This window comes from Sabethes cyaneus, chromosome 3 (genome assembly GCF_943734655.1).
Source record: "Sabethes cyaneus chromosome 3, idSabCyanKW18_F2, whole genome shotgun sequence".
In the NCBI taxonomy this organism is placed as follows: domain Eukaryota; kingdom Metazoa; phylum Arthropoda; class Insecta; order Diptera; family Culicidae; genus Sabethes; species Sabethes cyaneus.
In genome coordinates, this window is record NC_071355.1 from 221498055 (window position 1) to 221519935 (window position 21881).

Here is a 21881-nt window from a genome sequence, read left to right on the forward strand (position 1 = left end):
AGTTAGGTCTCCTTTTTTAAGGACTTTGACCAATATGCCCTGCATCTAATCCACCGGAAAAGTTGCGGTTTTCCATATATTGCTAAAAAGCTGATGCATCATCTGGGCTGACAAAGATGAGTCAGCTTTGAGCATTTCGGCTGAAACACAGTCTATCCCTGGCGCTCTATTGGATTCAGGAGGGTGAAACTGTCAAAATTTCGTGGACTAAACATAAATACAAAATTGCAACCAATGTAATATAAAGAGGTGTGGAAAACATTTATTTGTATTTAATTTATTTAATTATGAAAAATCCGAATAGTCATTAATGACCGAAAGAACTATCAAATCAAACCGCACTAAATAATGGGGATTGCTTTTTTAGATCTACGTCCCGCTTGATCATGACCGGTCGATTCCACCAACATTACGATGAAATTTTTTCGTTTCACTGATCCAACTTAATGAACATCGCCACACCCGTATATACTTCATTGGATGGCAAAATTGTTTTTGTTTATGTAAAATTTACAGCGAGTTTTTGTAAAATTACAATAAACATGCGGTGTTTAATAGCTTCTTGCTTAAATGATATGTCTTTACGAATGGTGGAAGGAGGAATGTCAACACACAGGTAATTTAAAAATATAGTTGATTGACTACGATTCCTGACTAGAGAGTTCCTTCCCACCAGTGCCATTCGAGATCCTCGCAGAGTGAAAGATGAACGCGGATTTGATGCTAAGCTTGCTGTGCCAGGTTGCTCGAGTGAGGCTGGTCTGTTAGCTCCAACGACGTCTATTGGAAAAAATCCAGAAGTCACGCACGAGGCAAATAGAGGATCGAATTTAAGTTTAGATTCCGTAGTGCAAATTAACAAAGCTTTTCCAGTAACTCAACGGTTGGTGTGGTTCTTTAATATTGTTTATGCCCCAGTAAACAGTTAAGTTAATTGTTGAATATTACCTAAAAAAGGAGATTAGAACGATATGCGAAAACTATTATTCCGTTCAAACCGAGTACTCGTAACAAGCTTACTAAGCTCATTTTATTTGAAGGTCACTAATTCTCAATATAATTGAATATTTATTGGTATTGTCAAGCAAATCGTTTATTAAAAAAGTGAACCATGAAACAATTTGTTATTGCATATGCTTACAATCCGAAGATCTCCTACATATACTCTAAAGGCCTCTCTATCATAAGAACAAGTTGTCTGGCCCTTCTATGCCAGTCGCACTTTCAAACTCTTCAAACTACGGAGCCAAGTTTAGTATAAAGTGAGCAATTAAACTATTTTGTAGATAATAACAATAATAAATCTTATAAAAGTCCCATACATAACACCTTTACATTTAGCTGAGCTGAGGTGGTACAGCCAAATTAAAACAATAATTAGAATCGCAGCGTAAAGAGCAAAACATTCCTATCTGTTATTAATATCATTATTTTATTATTGCAAATCTTCACTAAAAGCTGTTCAATTATCATCACATCGCATTGCAATACAACGGTATAGAAATAAAAGTAAAGCATTAATATTTTCAATATAAAATCTTTTAATTGCCGAAAAAGGTTCACTGACAATCTATGACCTGTTTACCCTATTTACGTCGTTTAGGGTGAACCAACCAAAAAGCGGGTACCAAAATCACAGGTACCAAAATCAATGAGTGGGACATGTACAATGTATGTAGTTTGACAGCCACACCACCCCGCTGATTGGATTTCATACTCTTGATAACTGCTACAATTTCATCCAGCGATGACGCCTCTGAGTTGACGCAAAATGTTCGGAAGAGTTGTTCAAAATGTTCAGTCCATCGCTTAAGCTGTACTGTATGGGCAGTCAGTAGCTGACCAGCTCTGTCCTTTAGCGGCACCACTAAGGCGGTGACAAATATCATACAACAAACGGGAATAACCATTGGCGGCGGCGGTTTCCCCTTGTTCGGCTAGGGAGCAGTAAGTCCAGGTTCTCTGGTCCCGCCTACAAGCTCGTTTAACAGCCCTCTCCAGTTCGGCGTATCGTTGACGGGTTGCTGTCTTAGCCGATCTGGTTCGCGCTCGCTCAACACCGGCTTTCGCCTCTCTCCGCCAAGTTTCATCCGAGTCCACTCCCTCCGCCAACTGCGCACTTTGCCGAAGGTTTCGTCACTGGTCGTGATGCGGAGGCGTTCTTGGTGCCGGGTCATTGCTCTTGGACTCCCTCTCCCTCTGAATATATAGGCTCCCTCTGAATATATAGGCTCCCTCTGAATGGCGCTGGCCGCTATTACTTCTGACCATTAGTGGTCATAACAAAATGTAAAATATGCAGCCTGGTCGCTCCACAGCATTTATATAGAACATTCCATAACGTACTCAAAGACCCACGACTAAACTAGATTCTGCTTTAGTTGACCTATAGTTTCCCTCCGCCATCTTTCAAATCAGTTCGTGGGCAACAAGAATCAGTTTGACATTTGGAAAACCGTGCTCGTGCATTGTGGTTTATTCAGCGAGGCGAGAAACGTGACACGGTAAATTTGAATTTGCTGCCATTCGCGTTTCGTTCAGTATTAGTCGAATCGAATGACGTGAGAGTTTCAAGACGAATCTTTCGGAGCATGTGACTCAATTCACATAACAACAGAGTAAATGCGAGTGACAGCACAATGTAATTTGGAATGTCACGTCGCTCGCCTCGCCAAATAGACTCTATTATCTGTCATGGCTGATCTCGCTCGACTGTATCGTATGCTGCTTGGAAATCAATAAATATGTAATGCAAGGGCACGTTGTATTCCAGACTTTCCTGCAAGATCTGGCGGATGGCGAAAACTTGGTCCGTAGTGGTGTCGTAATTTGTTGGCAGATTACGGGTTGCCTAGCTGCCTATTGGTCAGTCCAGCAGGATGGGTTTGAAGGATGGTTAGTGTCAATATATGCAACACGTAGGGAACGTATATTCTTGATGTTTAGATAAGAACCACCCATCTATGAGAGCATAATCAATTTGGTTGATTGTATGTAGGTGACCTTCAGAAGGTTTTGTGGATATTTTAGCGTGGAAAAGAGGTGCTTCTAATCTCCATGCCTGGAGAAGCTGCGATATTTATGTATTGAACACGAGAATAGTAGAATTATCACACATAAAATATCTTTTTTTTCAGCGAGTTGAAGGACTGTAGCGTATTACTGATTGGGTCTCGGTCCGGCTCGCGAGCAAGCTGAGTAGGTATTGACCGAACGGACTGACACCCTTCGGTCAATTGAGCGTGCTCAGTGAGGTCTTTGTGCCACAGTTCGTCATGTTTTGTCCTGCTGTGTTATATTCTTCTTTCATTTTCATTTTTCATTTTAGCACATATGGGGGCCCAGAAGACCAGGTCGCCAGTAAGAAATATCTATAGCAAATGCAAATTGAAAACTTAATATAATTGTAGGCAAAAAGCGAACAAATTTTCAAAAAACACGAAAGTCCAGATACCAGATAATTTGGAAAATTATTAGAATATGTGCAATCAGAAATACCCTCGTTGCCTCTCACATACATTAATGCATTGTGGAAGATGAAGTTGGAAAGAAAAAATAAGAAGAAATGGGATTTTTAGTCAGTTTTGGTTGGTATATTATTCGAAGAAAAAACGCCCTCCAAGGCTGAACCACCAAGCCCAGGGAGAATTATCACACATAAAATATCGCAACATTAACTAACAACGTTTGTTAACAAATCATAAGACTATTGGTAAGTTACACAATGTTTAAAGCATACGAGTGGAAGTGTAACTATTAGATAGTAATTTGAAAACAGGTGGTGATAAAAAAGAAAGGAAAAATGTCATAGTAAACATTAGTTTTGTATAAAAAATGATAGTTGCTTCATAATTAAATCCAGAAAGTAATAAAACTAAGAACATCATAATGTATATTGCTTTCAGTTACAAAATGTTTGCACTCGTATCAGGTTAGTAGCTTTAATTACCATTTTGTTGAATTATTATTTGCGAAGAAATGGTAGATATTTGGAGGCAATTAGGTACAGAAACGTTGAGTGGTGCTCGCTGTTATTTGTGGCATTTAACTTGTTAAATACCGAACAAAATTATGCCTTAACGCCTGCTTGCGTCAGCTTTAAATAAACAATTCGATTTTAAATTAAACTGAATTTTTGAAATGGTTTTTTGATTGCCGTGATAATCATGATGTTACTGAAAAAATTATCTTTACAAGTGTTATTTGTTTGAAAAATAGTTTGCATTTCACAGATAAAAAAAGACTTGTTGAATAAAGATTTCTTATATTTTTGAAACTACGATATCAATAAATGTAAATTGAAAAAGTACAAATATTTGCGTAAGTTGTAAGCTTGCATTTCGTTTTTGTTTTATTCGCAATCCTTTTCCACTGAAACAATAGTTTTAAAATTACTGTTTATATTCTTACAGAATTCAGTTATCAAATTCCAGCTTATGTTTTACGTTCTGGGATGCTAAAAGTATATAAAGGTCTAGCGCGACTTTTCATTTCTTTGCTATTGTTTTTTCCCTATATTTAATATCATTTTCCTATTAATATTCCTTCCTTGCATACTTTCCAGAATCAGAATTAAATCTATATATATAATTGTTATTTTGAGCGTGACATTCCCTTGAGTCCAATGCTTTGCCCATATATACACATCAACTTATAGAGATGAAAGGCAATAATAACGTGTCTCACCATATTTCGAACTTCTATTTTATAATCTATTAGCGTAACTTGACTATTTTCGATTTATTTGCGTAAGATACACTCTAGCTTTTATTAATCTCACATTTTGATTGTGTTTTCTTCAACTTTCGAACCGCACACGCAAATCTGGCTGTGAACTTCTCGGTATGGTATATTCTCAAAATGATAGTTAACGATTCATCAGTGACCGTTTTCGGATTATTAATGCAATTTAGAGCTTTGCGTCAACTTACCTTGAACATGTTCTACAGCAAACTCCTTAGTATTGCAAAAGGAACTTCTGTTAGTTATATTGGCTGTTTGATTAAGGTAAATTTAATTTATTTGTGAGACTTATTCATGTACGAGTGCACAGATGCTTGGATAACTGTTTATGATTTCCTATTAAGAAGGATGGCTGTTTTTTCGGCACGTTAGGGCAAAAATGCCTGAACTTGACTGGAATACACAAAGAATTCGAAACATTGTTACTTTAAAACGCACCACAAATCCTACGTACTTTTCAGATTTATATTTAACCCACTAACCTGAGTACGAGTTGTATGACTATGAAAAGACACTTTACCTTTTATTTGACCCACTAGTTGCATTTCTATTTTTTCGCAAAAAAAAGTTTGCCTCAAACAATGTATAAGGTATAGAAAATAAGACTTCTAATGAGGCAATCATAAACAATGATTATAATTAGGTTTTCATCAGAAGCGGCTGCTATTTCTTCCATGGTAAAGCTGTTTTTTACCACCTCCTCCGCCACCAGACTTTTTATTTCCGCCGCCATAGCCTCCACCACCTCCTCCTTTACTGCTACCGCCGGTAGATTGAGAGCTACTGCCCAGACCACCAGCCCCAAAGAAGCTGGGAGGACCTGCGCTCTGATGTTGATCATCAGGAAGTGAGGCAAACGCATTATTTTGTCCCCAGCCTTGAAACATAGAAGCAGATCCTAATCGAGTCACTTCCGGTGACTTTTGCTGCAAAGCAGAAAGGAAAATAGTTCGAGGTCAATGTTTAATATAACATTGTATACCAAAAAAATCAGCACGTGAAAAATTGAAAAATTCTAACCGTTACGAAATTTACTTACCGTTAAGTTAAGCTTCTTCGGGTCAAAAATAGGCAGTGGGCGAGCTGTTTTGTTGGATGCTGGTTGTACGAAACCATCGTCATCAACGAAACGCTGTTTATTTTTCGAGGCACTTCCGCTATCTCCCCCGTGGTGCCGGTCATTATCCATCCGATTGCTACCTCCGCTACTGCCAATACCACCGCCGCCACCACCACCACCACCGCTGCCCCCACGGCTACCTGGACCGGACAGCACGAAATTTAAAATTCTATTTTTGTGTTCCTCCGTTTCTACCTCCTTTTGGATTTCTTCCATCGTTTTAGGTGCAGCTTGGGCTCTACGAGGTTGCCAATTGTTTTTTCTTACATCCATTAAGTCAAGAATCATGAAACGAATTCGGTTACATACTTGAATCGTTGATTTTCGATCCACAATCTCTTGCAACCGATCAAAACAATATTGTAAACCCATCGGGTCACATTCTTGCTCCATTCGGCAGCCTATAGTGGACAGCAGTTTACACAAGCACTCGAGTGATTCCTCATCCAACATTTCTTCACTCAGCAAAATATTAATGCAAGTATACATGATTTTATGCGTAAGTTGCTTGTGTTTAAACAACTCCCCGATAAAACGAATCGTTCCCAGAGCACGCCTTCGAATTCTGATGTCTTTCTCTTCCAGTTCAAACTGAAGATCTTCAATTTCATCGGTCTTCTCTTCAGTCGCCTTTTTCTTAGACTCCTCAATTTCGTTTGCATTCTGTTCTTTATCTGTATGATGCTTTTCAAATTCTCTCTGGCACTGAGTAATCAATTTGCGCTTGAAATTGGCCTGTTGATTGTCACCAGTAGAAATTTTTATTATACTACCCACTTCTTTGCACATTTGCGCATACGTATCAGTAAAATTGGGTTCCATAATCGCTTTCTCGAACAGAATTTTAATACACCCGTCTAGCCGTTCTTCAGTATCAATTTCGTAAGTTTTAACCTGTTCAACAAGCACGTTAAAATTGTCAGGTGTTAGCTTGTTCAGTACGCTACGAAATTTCTTGAATAGTTCCTGAGTTTTCTTAGTTTCCTCATCACCTTCTTCTTGCATCTTTAAAAAGCGTGGCCTCCAAGCATTCGCAGATTCTCGAAGTTTTACCTCTTCGGTTATGTTTAGATTAACTTTAATGATACCACTATCTACATCATCGGCTGCATTGGATCGCGTTTCTTTGGCTGATAAACGACCCTGGTATGGAGCACGCTTTATCGGAGCAGCTGCCATCGGTCTGGCTCCCATCATTCCACCACCATCCATACCACCTCGCATGAAATTCGGAAGCAGCGCATTATCTTGGTTACCATAATTTCTAGTGGCAGACATAAGCGGGTTGTGGGAAGACTTAAGAATGGACCTGCATACATCTGGTATAGTCGTAGGTTTTTCTTTGCTAATAGTAGCATCTTTTAAAGACAGCAATTGATCGAGTGAATATTTTTTTCGGCCACCTACCTCTTCTCCAAGAAGTTTTTCAGATGTTCGTCTAATTCGAATTCCTATTGATTTATGGCCACCATCAACGTTTTTACTAGACACGTCACAGGAAGCATGGTTATTGTTGTCCTGATTTTCCTCGTTTGCTTTAGTGATTTCTGTCTGATCGTTTCTCGAATCTCCGTTAATGTTTAACTTAGTTACCGAATCGGCTAAATTTATGTCATTATTGTTATCTTCTTCCACTTTTAATGGTTGATTAACTACAACCGTATCAGCAGTTGTTTCAGACATGGCTGTAGCTCGCAATTTTACGCCAGCGTAGAATGGCTTAAAAGTGTGCTAATTTCAATCGTAAGCACGAGTTACGTTTCACGTTACAAAAAATGATTTACTAGATATAAACAATGATTTAATCACGATTTTCGTTGCTTCTTATTAGCCCGAAGCAAGAACACCTACGTTTAGTGCAAGTCTTGTAAATCTCGGGTCTTGGCAGTATTGGGTCACTTGAATGATATCTAAAAAAAAGAACGATTGTTAAAAAAAATGTTTAATAAGCAGTGATGCCATATAGGCAGATTTTTCTATAAACTTTAGATTTTTGACGTATCGTTCTTACTAGAGCGGAGGGTATATAAAGTGACGACCGCATCAAAGTCGAAATTATGATTTACAGGCTGTGAACCATTTCGCGAAATTTTTAACTTTTTGGTTAACCTTCCTAATGCATTAGAAAAAAGTTACATATTATGCATTGGGGTCGAAAACGACCCAAGTTTTGAAATTGCCCTCATTCATCCATTTTCAATCCGAATTTCGTTTTCTTTACCTCATTTGAAAGCTGTGGCCAAAAACTGGCACCCAAGGTATGTTAGGGGATATTTGATGACTAATGGCCACTTTTGCGTCGGTTCCGGAACACCCACTACCAGGTCCCGGGGGACATGTTTATATTTTGAGATAATTCATTTTGCGGCACATCAAATCACATTGGCTTGATAAAATAAGATTAATGGAAGTACAATGGGGACATTTTGGACTCAAACGGCCATTTTCCCATTGGTTCCGGAACATCCGGTACCTGGTTTTTGAGGACAATTCTGAATTTTAGGATGATTTATCTTGCCACACGTCAAATTACGTCAGCTTGATATCATTAGACTATTGAAAGTATAATAAAGACATTTTGAAGGCAAATGGCCACATCAGCTTTGGTCCCGGAACATCCGGTACCCGGTTTTTGGGCCCATTTTTGTATTTTAGGATAACTCATCTTGCGACACATCAAATCACATCGGCTTGATTAAATAAGACTAATGGAAGTAAAATAAGGTCATTTAAAAGCCAAATGGCCACTTTACCACCGGTTCTGGAACATCCGGTACCTGGTTCCGCGGGACATTTTTGGATTTTGAAGTAACTCATCGTGCGGCACATCAAATCACAACGCCTTGATCAAATAAGACAGTTACAAGAGGTTTGAGGACAATTTGAAGACAAATGACCATTTCATCATCGGTTCCGAAACTTCGGGTGCACGGTTTATGAGAACATTTTTGGATAGGATAATTCATCATGCGGCACATCATATCACATTGGCTTGATAAAATAACACTAATGGAAGTACAATGGAAAAATTCCAAATTGTCCTCAAACATCTTGTAACTGTCTTATTTGATCAAGGCGTTGTGATTCGATGTGCCGCACGATGAGTTATTTCAAAATCCAAAAATGTCCCGCGGAACCAGGTACCGGATGTTCCAGAACCGATGGTAAAGTTGCCATTTGGCTTCTAAGTGACACTGTTTTTCTTCCATCAGTCTTATTTTATTAAGCCGATGTGATTTGATATGTCGCTTTATGAATTATCCTAAAATACAAAAATGGCCTCAAAAACCGGGTACCGGATGTTCCAAGACCAAAGCTGATGTGGCCATTTGCCTTCAAAATGTCTTTATTATACTTTCAATAGTCTAATGATATCAAGCTGACGTAATTTGACGTGTGGCAAGATAAATCATCCTAAAATTCAAAATTGTCCTCAAAAACCAGGTACCGGATGTTCCGGAACCAATGGGAAAATGGCCGTTTGAGTCCAAAATGTCCCCATTGTACTTCCATTAATCTTATTTTATCAAGCCAATGTGATTTGATGTGCCGCAAAATGAATTACCTCAAAGTATAAAAATGTCCCCGGGACCTGGTAGTGGGTGTTCCGGAACCGACGCAGAAGTGGCCATTAGTCATCAAATATTCCCTAATACACCTTGGGTGCCAGTTTTTGGCCATACCTTTCACATGAGGTATAGAAAACAAAATTCGGATTGAAAATGGATGAATGAGAGCAATTTCGTTTTCGACCCTTAATGCATAATATGTAACTTTTTTTGCTGTGGCTCTTCTAGATGTCGCTGAAAGCTGAAACTCCCCCACAATGCTAGATTTTCAAAGTTAGGAAAAGTCAGAAAATTTCAAGTCTCTAGCTCGTTCCGTTACTGAGTATCAAGCTTTGTAAGTATGCCGATGGGTCGAAAACGACCCCAATGCACTAGGAAGGTTAAAATTTGACAGTGCGATAGTTATTTCTCCTCAAGTAGTTAAAACCATTTCAGAATGCGAACCATTTCATGTTTTGACAGATTAATAATTGTTTTGCTCAATGAAAGCATATAAGGTGAGGATGAAAATATGTTTCTGTAACCATGAATAAAAAGGAAAATATTTATCGGTGAGGAAAAATGTTATATAAATTTCTAGAAAATATTCCTAAAGAGTTTGTACTAAAATTTGAAGTGAATTAGTTCATCCGATTTCGAAAAATCTTTCTCGCCGACTTTGAAAAAACAGTTTTGTAAAAATGCGCTCAAAGTTTCGCGTTCCTTCTTCAACCGCTCTGACACATCGTTACAAATATGCATGTGGCTTCGCAAATATTTAACGAATTGGCTTGAAATGTTCAGTGTGTATACTTGAATACTTGTGCTTTTCGAAAGTTCTAACTGTATATATTTAGTTTTAGTTATAACTCGTTAAACGAATTCACAATATTAACGAGAGTGTGGTACTGCTGCGTAGCTAGATGTCACTCATTTGTCTCGCAAATGTAAATTTGGATGTACCTGTTATATCTTACACGATCGAAACCAATTTTTAATGCATTTTTTGAATTAGATGTTTTCTGTTCCTCTTTACTATGAACAGAATGTGATTTTTAAATACATTGTCGGTTCAATCCACTTCGCCGACATCAATTTGAAACGAAGTAGACACGGGCTTACTTGGATGTTTTTGCTTGTTCGACAGTAGTAGGGTAACCAACGTATTTTGGACCCCCTCAGCAGCTGTACATAATTTGGACCTTTACAGCAAAATCAAATGCAAATGCAAATGCATGAGGAGCAAACCATCGAACTGTCAAAACTAACCATGCTTCCTAGCAGGGTTAATTTCGAAAGCCATCTGTCAAATTTTAACCAAAAAATTAAAAATTTTGCGAAATGGTTCACAGCCTTAATATTGCAATCATCTATACTGCCCATGTAACCAATAAGCATTTCCATTGCAATTGAAATGCTCAATAAGCGTTTAAGTTGCCTTAAATGCTATTTTGGCAAAATATGCGGCAATATGCCCTCTTATAGTGCTGACAATGCTTATTTGCAGCTAGTTACCGACAAGAAGAATTTAAATAGAATTGTGGATGCCAATTTACAACAGTTATGCAGTCAAAAGGCTGATAAACAGCAACCTGCAGTATAAAACGCCAGGGATGCTAATAAACGATTGATTTACTGCTTTTACTAATGCTTATTGGTTACCTGGGTGCTTTATAATTTACAGTCATGAGTTGTTGTATATGTGGACACGCACGACTTCAAAACAATTTATTGTTCACTTTGTTTTCACATACTCTAATCATTAAACAATTCCAATGTAAAATTGACATGCATACGATCTAATGTGAACTTTCTATTGCGATCTTGTGTTATCTGGGCAGTTAATTGCTGTTTGTTTTTAGGTTATTAATTTTGTGGCATTATAACTAGTTTACATCATTCCTAAACTAATGCGTGTATTTTTTTACCAATAAGAGTGAGTTTCAGACTCAAAACTCAGACTGTTGAATGTAAAAAAAAATATTGCAACTCATATGTTTGATCATTCGAAGGACATAAAACGACTTGCATCTATTTAGAGAATGCGATTCATAAAGTGGAATAAAACATTGAACCTCAAAATTCAACTTCATTAGTAAGTAAACTGCATACAACAGAAACGGTGTTAAAAAATGTATCGAATTAAACTGGCATTACTGCTTGCATTTCATTGATCTCTTTCTCAACTCTCGCAACGTGTATCTAAACTAGGTATGCAGTCGTCACATCGATGATTTGCAGGAGCGAATTTAAAGAGGTTAACAAGTTTTTTTTTTTTGAAGGTAATCAGGATTCTAACACGTTAACCACAATAAAACAATATATTCTATCGATTTCTTGTAAGAATTCCGTGGGATTTTTACATTTTCAGAAGGTGAAAATGTAAGGCCTAATGTCTAAAATATTTCCATAAGAAGTTAATCAAAAATGTTTAAGGAATTTTGAATTTTATACACAGACAGCAAACCAACCACGTTCATTAAAGACTGAAATTTAAAGAAACGGCCAAATTAAGGAAAAAATCGAAGAGCAAAAAACTAGTTTCACCTTCACTTTCGTTAGAGGAAAACCACCACGATTAATATTGCGGGATCTCTTATGCAATTATTTGGTTTCTGATCCCGAGAATGAACTAGAAACTAAAGTTTTGGAACACTTACCGCTGTTAGCTACAATTATGCAGAATACGCTGCGATTCGTGGCAGGAAATTATAACTCCAAATGCTTTGCTTGCTACGTTGACAAAATCTCAGTAGCAAAGGGCAGGTAGATTTAGTTTATCCTAATACGGCCGATTTCTGATGACGCCAGTATTCTGTGTTCGACCGTTTCTACCAGGTTTGTATTTAAACCACTAGGGAAATAATTAAAAAATAGGCATATTTTACACTAGTGAACTTGGTCTACATCAATGACGGCCTTATTTGATAATCTTGAATTTTATCCTACTCCCAATCATTATGTCTCAAAATGAAACAAAACTCGAAAATTGGATACACTATTAGATTTACTGATATTTCTTTACACTCACGCTTTCCTGTCGATTAGATTTTAACTATTTTACAAGTTTTTGTATTAATGGAGTACTTTTTACCTTTTAGTTCATGTGCTGATTTAAAAAAGTATGACGACGTGCACGATGGCACTAACACTACTAAGACTGGAGCCACCGCTGCGCTGCTTTGCAAATTTATGACAGTCTGTGTAGGTAAAGTAGTTCTGGGTAATTTCCAAAATATATCGTTTTTTTCAATCGCATAATTTTTTGTATTCATACACGATAGGTAGCTTATAATGGTTCATTCATCACTTACGAAACGAAAACAGAAGGTTATTCTAAAAGCAAATTTGTTTATTCAATTCGAGTTGAAACTGGTTTAAACAAATGTTTAAATATTACGAGCGGGGATTTTGCTGTCCACCGTTACGGCTGGCATATCCAGCTTTTTACGAGCCATAATTGCGGACAGTTTTGTGCCTTGCAGCAATTTTACGAGTCCTTCGCTAATTCATATTTTAATATTAATTATCTTGTACTTATCAAATACATTAAAAATATGCTTGTCAAGCAAGCAAAGGTACGGTGGAGATGCAATGACGAAAATCTGGCGGTTCAACTGCTAAATTGCAAACGTGCCAGATAACACAAGATCGTAATAGAAAGTTCACATTAAATCGTTTTCATGTCAATTTTACATTGGAATTGTATATAATGATTAGAGTATATGTCAAAACAAAGTGAACAATCCAGCTTTTTACGAGCTATAATGGCAGCCGTTTTCGTAATATTTGAACAGCATTTTTGACATTTCCCTAATACATCGCACGTTTTCGTTCAGCGCGTTCGCGGTAAAACTAAAGGAATTCACGAAAGAAACCATGCGATATATTAGAGAAATGTCAAAAATGCTGTTCAAATATTACGAACACGTTCGCCATTATGGCTCGTAAAAAGCTGGATAAAGCGAGATACCATGGTTTTTGTTTCAGAGTAGTATCGCGAAATCCCACCAGTTTGCCCAGTAGCGCGTCGACGTTGCGACGAAGTCCGGGTTTCGTGTTGCTGAAGTTTTTAGTCTTATTTTTTACGATAAACGAAAGAGGGGAAACACGCTGCTCTCGTCATACTGCGCAGCATTAAATATATGCGTTGTCTCGTATAAATTTTGTTTCAAAATTTGTTGTCTACCTCTATTACCATACCACCACTAGGCGGCCGGAGGCGGCTTCAACTGACAGCTGCCGTGACAGGGATCTGGTCTTTTTGCTTTTCTATTTCTTTCACTCACACGGCCAATTGGAATAAGTATGAAGCGCCTCTATGCGTGTTTTTGCAAGCTTGAAAATACTCGCCTACGGTGGATTCCGATATCAGTTAACACTCAGAAATGTACTAACCGAGCCAATGTACTAGCCATTGAAAACTTAGGCTAAAAATCTTTCAAACCTACCGCCACCGGTGTAATGCTTGCTACACTTCGTGATTGTTTGCATGTACGGGAACGGCGTGCAAAACGAAATTAAGTTTGTTGAGTGGTTCTGGCAATGGTGCCCAGCGTGTAAGCTTGGTTCGGTGTTTTACCCATGCCTGGTCGGGGTAGCAACCCACTTGGGAGTTGTTACGCTTTTTACGAGCAATAATGGCGGAAGGCGTTCGTAATATTTGGACCACAGAGTCTCTGTGTTTGGACAGCATTTTTGACGTTTCCTAAACATGTCGCACGTTTTCTTTCCGCACGTTCTCTTAGTCTTACCATAAACGTGCGAAAAGAATACGTGCCATATCTTTAGAAAATGTCAAACATGCTGTTCAAATATTACGAACCCATTCATTATGGCTCATAAAAAGCTGGATAAAAGCCCCCGTATCCAGCTTTTTACGAGCCATAATGGTGAACCGCATCATCTGTGTTCGTAATACAGTGGGATTTTGAATTTGACATGGCTCGATTTTGGCATGATTCGTTTTTAGCATGCCCCGATTTTGGCAACAAAAGTATTCGTTGTTGGCAACACAAAATATTTCACTTCCAAAAATATTCTTAAATATCTGTCAGTCTCCGCATACATGCTTTAAATGTCGAAAAATGATGCCCTCAGAGTGTTCATGGAAAAAAGTTTGCGGTTATCCAGCTTTTTACGAGCCATAATGGCGGACGTGTTCGTAATATTTGAGCAGCATTTTTGACATTTCCCTAATACATCGCACGGAGAACAGGGGTGATATTGCGATTCTCGTTTCGAGTGATTTTGGTTCGTTTCGACCACGTTAAACGGTAAACTGGTAATTTTGACAGGAACCAAAATATTTGCTGGGAATTCCCCTTTACCGAGGACCATTTGAAAGTTGCTCTCTTCACTCCTACATGAGAAAGAGATAGCAACACACCATGCCCTTGGTCGACGAACGTAAGCTGCTGTCACCTCCAAAAGTTTACTGTAGGGGTGAAGCAGAATAGGAATTTGTTAAAGAGCGCAAGAGATCGCAACATTTTGGCAGATTTTCACCCGCACTCACATATGGGAATTCTTATGCGTGTGCAAGAGATCGATTAATGCCGTCAACGCGAAGTATGTGGCAAGAGTTGTTATGATGAGCTGGACACATTTAAAATGGTAAATATATTTATCACATATTGAATATTGCGGCGCTTATAATAAATCTTCCTGCTACGGCGGTGGTAATGCGCTCAGGAGATAACCGTGAGACAACCGCAAAATTAAAATTTAGGTTTTCTGGTTTGTGGTTCGACAAAATATCATTTTTGTAACGTGTTTGTCGTGGAAAATAACTGATTTGGTAAATTTTCAAATACTTATCCCGCATTTTGCACCTTACTGGACACCGCAGTCTAAAAGTGCGACAATGCGAATGCTGTTTTGTTTTGTCATATATTGTAGATTGCAGGAAAAATCCTCACATTGCGGTTACTGAACGATTGACAACTGAACCAAACCACCAAAAGGATAATCGCATGATTTATTATAGTAATTAAGTAAGGTAAAGAACTAGTTTTAAGCAGTCTAAGCGGGTCACTGATTGTTTTACCCTATTACAAGCGATGGGTTGACTAAGTGGGGGATATCAGTATACCAATCTTCTTGCTATCTTTACTATCTTTAGTTCTTCAAGCTGTTACCATTGGAAGACACTATTGTTGAGCTAAACTTTTGATTTTTCGCTTTAAAAGTTGGAGCGGCGGAACTAATTTTGAACACACCGAACCCATTTTCACCCGCAAGGTGCTTTTTTAAGCAATCCTGAAATCTGAATTTTTGTACGTCCCGTTAAAAAATCCCTCGAACTTTTCCCCCTATTCAGTAAGTTCGCGTTCCTATCCGCGAACTACTAATCGGCATCTGATGCGTAATCGGCATAGCGTATCGGCATAGATGCGTAAAATGTCATCTGTCTAAATTGTTTATCGGGGCATACACTCACCGCACCGTTCGGCAAACGGTATTCGTCGTCTCTTTTATTCTCTGGTGTTCTTATGGGAAACTGCGAGTTTGACGTCTCACTCGCTGTTCATAAGGATGGTGGGAGAACAAAAGAGGTAAACATATAGCAGTACAAACGATCCGACTCTGAACAGTGTTGTCAAAGCAAATAACATTGAAACACATCGTTGCTTTATTAAATCACTGAGAAAATCTTCGAAAATTATTGAAAAAGCTGTCTTTTGTGTTGTTTTTAATAAAGAAAAATTAATTATGAACATACATTTCTCTTGAAAGTATATTGAACCACGTTTTCACCATAGGAGGTTTCAGTTAATTTCAAACTTAAAATTCTTATTTCCAGAACCGAAACAGTGTCTTGGCAACACGATAGTTCATCAGTTGTGCTGCAGCTGCTGCTAGTGGTGAACAGGTTCCGTCAATTCAGAATTTGTTTTCAGTTTTGTTAGAAAATAATAAAACTTTTGGCTAGTGACAAAGCCTTAGATAATAGAAAAAAAAGAGACTGAATAATATGGTATGTGACAATTGAGTGCTTGACTTTTAGAGTGGTTGTAATCAGTGCTGAAAAATGTGATGGATTCGTTAGTAGCGAGGTGGCGATTGTACGTTTTTGGACAACAATTTTTAATTCATTATATTTCTTGTCGGAAACCCAATAAATTGTGTTTGTGTGAATCAAATGTATGGTTAAGTGATTTGTGAAGATGATCCTATCAAAAGAATTTGAAAATATGAATAAAAAAGTGCATTTTCGGCTCATTTATGTTCAACTGATTAAAATAGGTGACACTGCTTAACTCGTTCCTTACCCTATTTGAAAATTTATCAAAGGGGCCATTCAGATACCACGTAGACACAAAAATGCCAATTTTCAACACCCTCCTCCCCCTCCGTGGACAAACGTGGACATCGACTCAACCCCCACCCCCATCCATTGTTTGTCCACGTGGACATTTTTTTTTCTTATGTGAAATTCTATGCTCAATTCTGTTTCCATTTGCGTTATTCTGTAATTTAAAAAAATTAAGAAAAAAGCTTACATAAAAGCAAGCTAAACTAGGCATATTATCTAGATCTAGTTCTTCTATCCATGCTAATCTTGTCCACTGCAAATAAATGATGGACTGCAGGAAAGCCTGTTCCAGCTTGATCTTCGCTTGAAGATTCATCTGCTTCAACCCCTGTCCAACCAGAGTACCTTAGCTTGGTCGCTGACTTTAACACATCACAAGACCGCTCCGTTGTGGTTCGTGAAATTTTAAGAAGACGAGTTATTTTTCAAATACGTTGCCAATGGATTTTCTTTTTCGTGGCGAGCTGCATTTGATTGTAAGGCAAAGTACAATACACGTCGTGACCTAATTTTAATTAATTCAAAAGGCACAAATTGAAATACTATTGCAAAAAATGTCGCTTGTCCACGTGGACATTTTCTATACCCCCTCCCCCCTTCCGTGAACAAGCGTGGACATTTACGTACCCCCCACTCCCCTCTAAGCTGTCCACGTGGTATATGGATGGCCCCTTACCAAATGTTCAGATTAAAAATGAACTCGCCCAATCTGAACGAGGTGTTTTTCATGTTAGCGGGGGTTGAGTGTATTACGGTTTTCAGCTGCAACAATATTGCAGATTGCAGGAAAAATCCTTACATTGCGGTTATCTTGACAGCTGAACCAAACCACCAAAAAATAACCGCATGATTTATTATAGTAATTATTGTGCGTTGCAGCTGTACCTGGATTAATCCAGATTATTTTCTCTAATGCCAATGTATTGCGGCGCTTATAATAAATTCTCCTGCTCCGGCGGTGGTAACGCGCTTAGGAGATAACCGCGAGACAACCGCAAAATTAAAATTTAGGTTTGCTGGTTTGTGGTTCGACAAAAGATCAGTTGTGTAACGTGTTTGTGGTGGAAAATAATTAATTAAAACACTATAGTCAAAGACAAGCTTGGTTCGACCCATGCACCTTCCAGCATTGGACAGAAGATAGGAGATAGGAGAAGATACCCCCCCTTCCTTTCCACTCTTTCCCCTCCATTCCCAAAAAATCCTTCTTCATTACTTCAATCATCGTTTCAAAAAAAATATTAAAGACAAGCAACAAATTTGACACAATTGAGAGACTAGAGTTAACTGGGAGAATAATAAAAGAACTAATTAGATTCCTCAACAATAAGATAAAATTGATATTTCAGAACCATAAAGTTCCGATAAACATCTTTATATTTGTACATTTTTAGTACATTCGGCAAAAACTGAAATTTTAAATACCTAATAACGTCGATTGAAGTAGAATGTTGGAGACGATTTTTTCTTTAATCTTATGAATGAATGTTTCTTACGCTTTATTTCGAAGCTTCTTTCAATTTTATCATATAATTTGATGCATTATGCATGTATTCATTCCTTATTTATTCGACGCAGCAGAACTATATGCATAAATCTCTATTTTTAGACTTAGAGAGATTACATTGCTTGTGTCAGCCTAAACGAATCAAACAACTAATGCATACAATATTGCAACACTTTAGACTTGGGTCTTACGATCTCAATCAAACAATCATAGTAATACAATTTCTATATCGCTTATTGGCACGTTTTGCATGTAAAGGGTAAACAGTAAACGCTGCATCCCACTGCTAATTGCAAAAATATTTGTTCTGATCGGAAACTGAACCGAATATCAGTACAGTAAGAGTTAGTTGACTGTCACTACTTACCAGAGAGACCTCTCTCAAAGGACTAATACTAGAAGCAATTATGTAATAAAAATCCAAAAACATATGACCTATGGTGATATTGATGCCATTATAAACTTTGCATTAAAAATCAGACACACGACCCTTTCGTTCCCAATCTCCATAACGGGTTGGCTCTGGTCCTCGAGGACCACCGATTTCGCCTGTGCTAGGATTAGTGTTGTTAGGCCATGCTTCCAATGGTTCTTTTTCTTCATTCGGATGCTTGCCCACAATTTCATCAAGTTTTCCAATTGGAGTTTTCTCGCGTAGCTTTTTCTGAAATTCCTGCATCCGCGGACTTATAGGTTTGTCAGGAGGTACCTTTGTAGAAAACGATAGCAGCGGTACTGAAACGATGGACATTTACATATTTTTCTCCCCCAACATTAACAAAAAACATACCAAGTTTCGCGCTGAAAACTTGTTTATTGGTAACCGTTAAACATTTAGACAACATTTTCACAGCAAGCACCAGTGATTTTTTATTTTATTTACTAATGTCGCGCGTTGCACAATATCTGCGAGTCCAATTTAAATATTTATTTGATCACAAACTTTAAGACAAACCTATAGTGCAATAATAATTATTATTGTTATTATTCACAATTCGCTATGACGGCGCCGCAGTGGAGTGGAGACACCTTCATTAGTTTCGAGTTCGCGTGAAGCAGAATAGCAATTTATTAATGAGTGCAAAAGATAGAAACACATCGGAAATAATTTTCACGCATTCAGCTACGGGCAGTTCTGTAAGTGTAAAAGAGGTCGTGCGGTGCCGTCATGGCGAATTAACGGGATTGGGATTAACTGTCAAAGATTGAAGAAAAAAGAAAACACTCCCGATTTATCGTTTTTATTTTGCACAGAAAACATTAGGGTGCCTAAGTAGAAGCAGAGTGACGACTTGACATTCCTCTATCGAAATTTCGATAAGAAAAAATTCTCAAAAACAGCTGAACCAATCCAGCTTTCCACGAGCGATAATGGCGGATATTGAGCACAAGTGGGCACAATCTTTTGACATTTATTGGAGGAGCGTCGAGTTCGCCCTGACGGAGTTACTATGGATACATTCATGATTGTTTGTTGTTCGAGTGTAAAAATGTAAAAATTGTTTAATTTTGCAGATCAGCTGAAGTGACTACTACGAGATATAAATACACTGACTCCAGTAAATACAAAGACTATAAAGGGAAATTTAAGAGTACCAACAGAGAGATCGCTGGTTCGACCGATGGAGCAGATTTAGATGAGTTCAGCTTGGACGATGCCGGCTACGACACCATTGCCAACAATGCCATGCGAGTGCAGAAAAGACTGCACAACGAACAAAACGTGTTTATCATCCAACCATACATAAAGTGGGGACCGAAAAAGTCTTCCAGCAAATCAGAACATCAACTTGCGGAGGCGGAAGCGTTGGTTCGTTCGATACCCAAATGGACAGTAGAGTACGCCCTGAAAGTTCCGCTGGAATCGCTACTGTTTTACCTGACTTACTGCGAATATGCGTATTATTGAAATAAAACGTAACCATGCGTTTTATTCGTGTATAACGCATATGCAGTTAATATCGATAACAAACGATTTTTTATAAGTTGTGCTTTTGTTATTGCATTTAATTTGTAGAAAGTTGCATAAATAACAATTCAGTTTCACAATACAATTATTGCGTACTACTGGCACATGAAATATAACGTTTAAGTACGTTATTTTTAGTGATCAAAATTAACGATATTTTCGATACAAGGGCGATATTTTTCGAAACCTTTCGAACCAACACGATACCGCGAATACAACGCATTTCGCAGTGAGTCAGGTAACACAGTAGATAAAAAGCATCTTTTTGGCGTTGGGAAACTGGAAGAAATTAAAATGTGTTTGCAAAACCTGCAAACTTCTGGAACGTTAATCACTTGTGTATTTGTCAGTAAGGGCACTTTGTATCTGGTGCAAAAGCAAATATTGTCAATTGCAAGGAAAATTGTACCATCCAAAGTGCGATATCGCTCATAAAAGTGCTATTTTGCATTAAATCGTTTCGGTTTCTTCGGCGCACTTATTGCTTGGAATATAACGAAAAAGTGCGCCGAAGATACCGAAACGATTTAGTGCAAAATAGCACTTTTAGGAGCGATATCACACTTTGGATGGTACAATTTTCATTGCAATCAGCAATACTAGAAGAACATTTTAAACTTCCCGTAATGGACCGTTATTCTGTAGTAATACAGATTCTGCGCTTGCATGCCATAAGCACTGAAGCTAAACTGCAGGTTGCAATGGCCGAAATTCCATACATTTGGAATCAGATGAAGGATCAAGACTCTATCAGTACTAAAAGTCGTATTTATCTTACCGAATCACAAAGGCACATGCTTAGCATCCGCGAAAGAAAGCTGAAAAATGAACTGGCATCTATTCGGTCGCATCGCGATTTGCTCCGCAATAGACGCAAACAGAACGCCTATCCAATTGTTGCTGTCGTGGGCTACACCAATGCCGGTAAAATCTCTCTGATTAAAGCCTTCACCGAGGAAAAATCTCTCGAACCGCGGAATCAGCTATTTGCCACGTTGGGTGTAACGGCTCATGCTGGCTGGCTTCCATGCAAGCTGGAAGTACTCTTTATGGACACCGTCGGTTTTATGGCGGATATCCCGACGGGACTGATCGATGCTTGCCGATGTCATCGTCCATGTACAGTTGCAAGAAATTGAGCGGCAAATTCTGGTCGTTACCGGTCGCCAAAAGCTTATTATACGCGTTCCTATGGGCGGCCAAGAGGTGGCTTGGATATACGAGAATGCAGCTGTAACGGAAACGGCTGCCGATCCTCGGGATAGTCAGCGGCTGCTGGTCGGAGCGGTGATTACCGAAGCCAAACTACAACAGTTTCGGCATCTGTTTGTTTAGAGAAGGGCTTCGTGAGCCTACGCGTAACTTCATCCATTAATACAACGAGTTGTGCAAAGTAATTAAGTCTAGTTCATGTAAATAAACACACAAGTGGTTGATAGCAAGAGTGAAAAAATATTATCTTATTGAACGAAAAATTCGACTTTTTGTATTCAATAACCAGGTCCATAACGCTTTCAAAGCGCTCGAGTATATGAAAGCCTTGAAAGACGATTTTAATGTGCAGCTGATTGCATTTCAACATTAAAATTTACGACCACAAAAAACTTAAATCAATAATTGTTGGCGTCTAATTTTAACGAATCTAGCAATGGCTGTCATCTAAGGCGACATCCATT

At 38.3% G+C, this 21881-nt stretch overlaps 3 protein-coding genes across 4 annotated transcripts; 1 reads left to right on the top strand and 2 right to left on the bottom strand.

Annotated features, from left to right (window-relative positions):
• Positions 1–3850: 3850 nt before the first annotated feature.
• LOC128744731 (eukaryotic translation initiation factor 4 gamma 1-like) lies at positions 3851–12563 on the bottom strand. 2 transcript variants are annotated; one of them, XM_053841932.1, is made up of 4 exons: positions 12506–12563; positions 12072–12265; positions 5783–7773; positions 3851–5669 (listed from the first exon to the last, which is right to left on the bottom strand). In XM_053841932.1, exons 3-4 carry the CDS (start codon positions 7544–7546, stop codon positions 5394–5396), a joined length of 2040 nt encoding a protein of 679 aa, XP_053697907.1. In that variant the 5' UTR covers positions 7547–7773; positions 12072–12265; positions 12506–12563; the 3' UTR covers positions 3851–5393. The 2 variants fall into 2 exon arrangements, with proteins under 2 accessions (XP_053697907.1, XP_053697908.1); XM_053841933.1 differs by lacking the exon at positions 12506–12563 and having other exon boundaries at positions 12072–12466.
• A 5601-nt stretch (positions 12564–18164) lies between these two features.
• LOC128743123 (succinate dehydrogenase assembly factor 4, mitochondrial-like) lies at positions 18165–19177 on the bottom strand. Its single transcript, XM_053839646.1, has 2 exons — positions 19027–19177; positions 18165–18971 (listed from the first exon to the last, which is right to left on the bottom strand). The coding sequence occupies exons 1-2, from the start codon at positions 19079–19081 to the stop codon at positions 18706–18708; spliced, it is 321 nt and encodes a 106-aa protein (XP_053695621.1). The 5' UTR covers positions 19082–19177; the 3' UTR covers positions 18165–18705.
• Positions 19178–19236: 59 nt separating this feature from the next.
• LOC128740762 (putative GTP-binding protein 6) lies at positions 19237–21540 on the top strand. The gene is made up of 5 exons (XM_053836328.1): positions 19237–19280; positions 19752–20108; positions 20436–20585; positions 20801–21329; positions 21379–21540. The coding sequence occupies exons 1-5, from the start codon at positions 19237–19239 to the stop codon at positions 21538–21540; spliced, it is 1242 nt and encodes a 413-aa protein (XP_053692303.1).
• Positions 21541–21881: the final 341 nt, after the last annotated feature.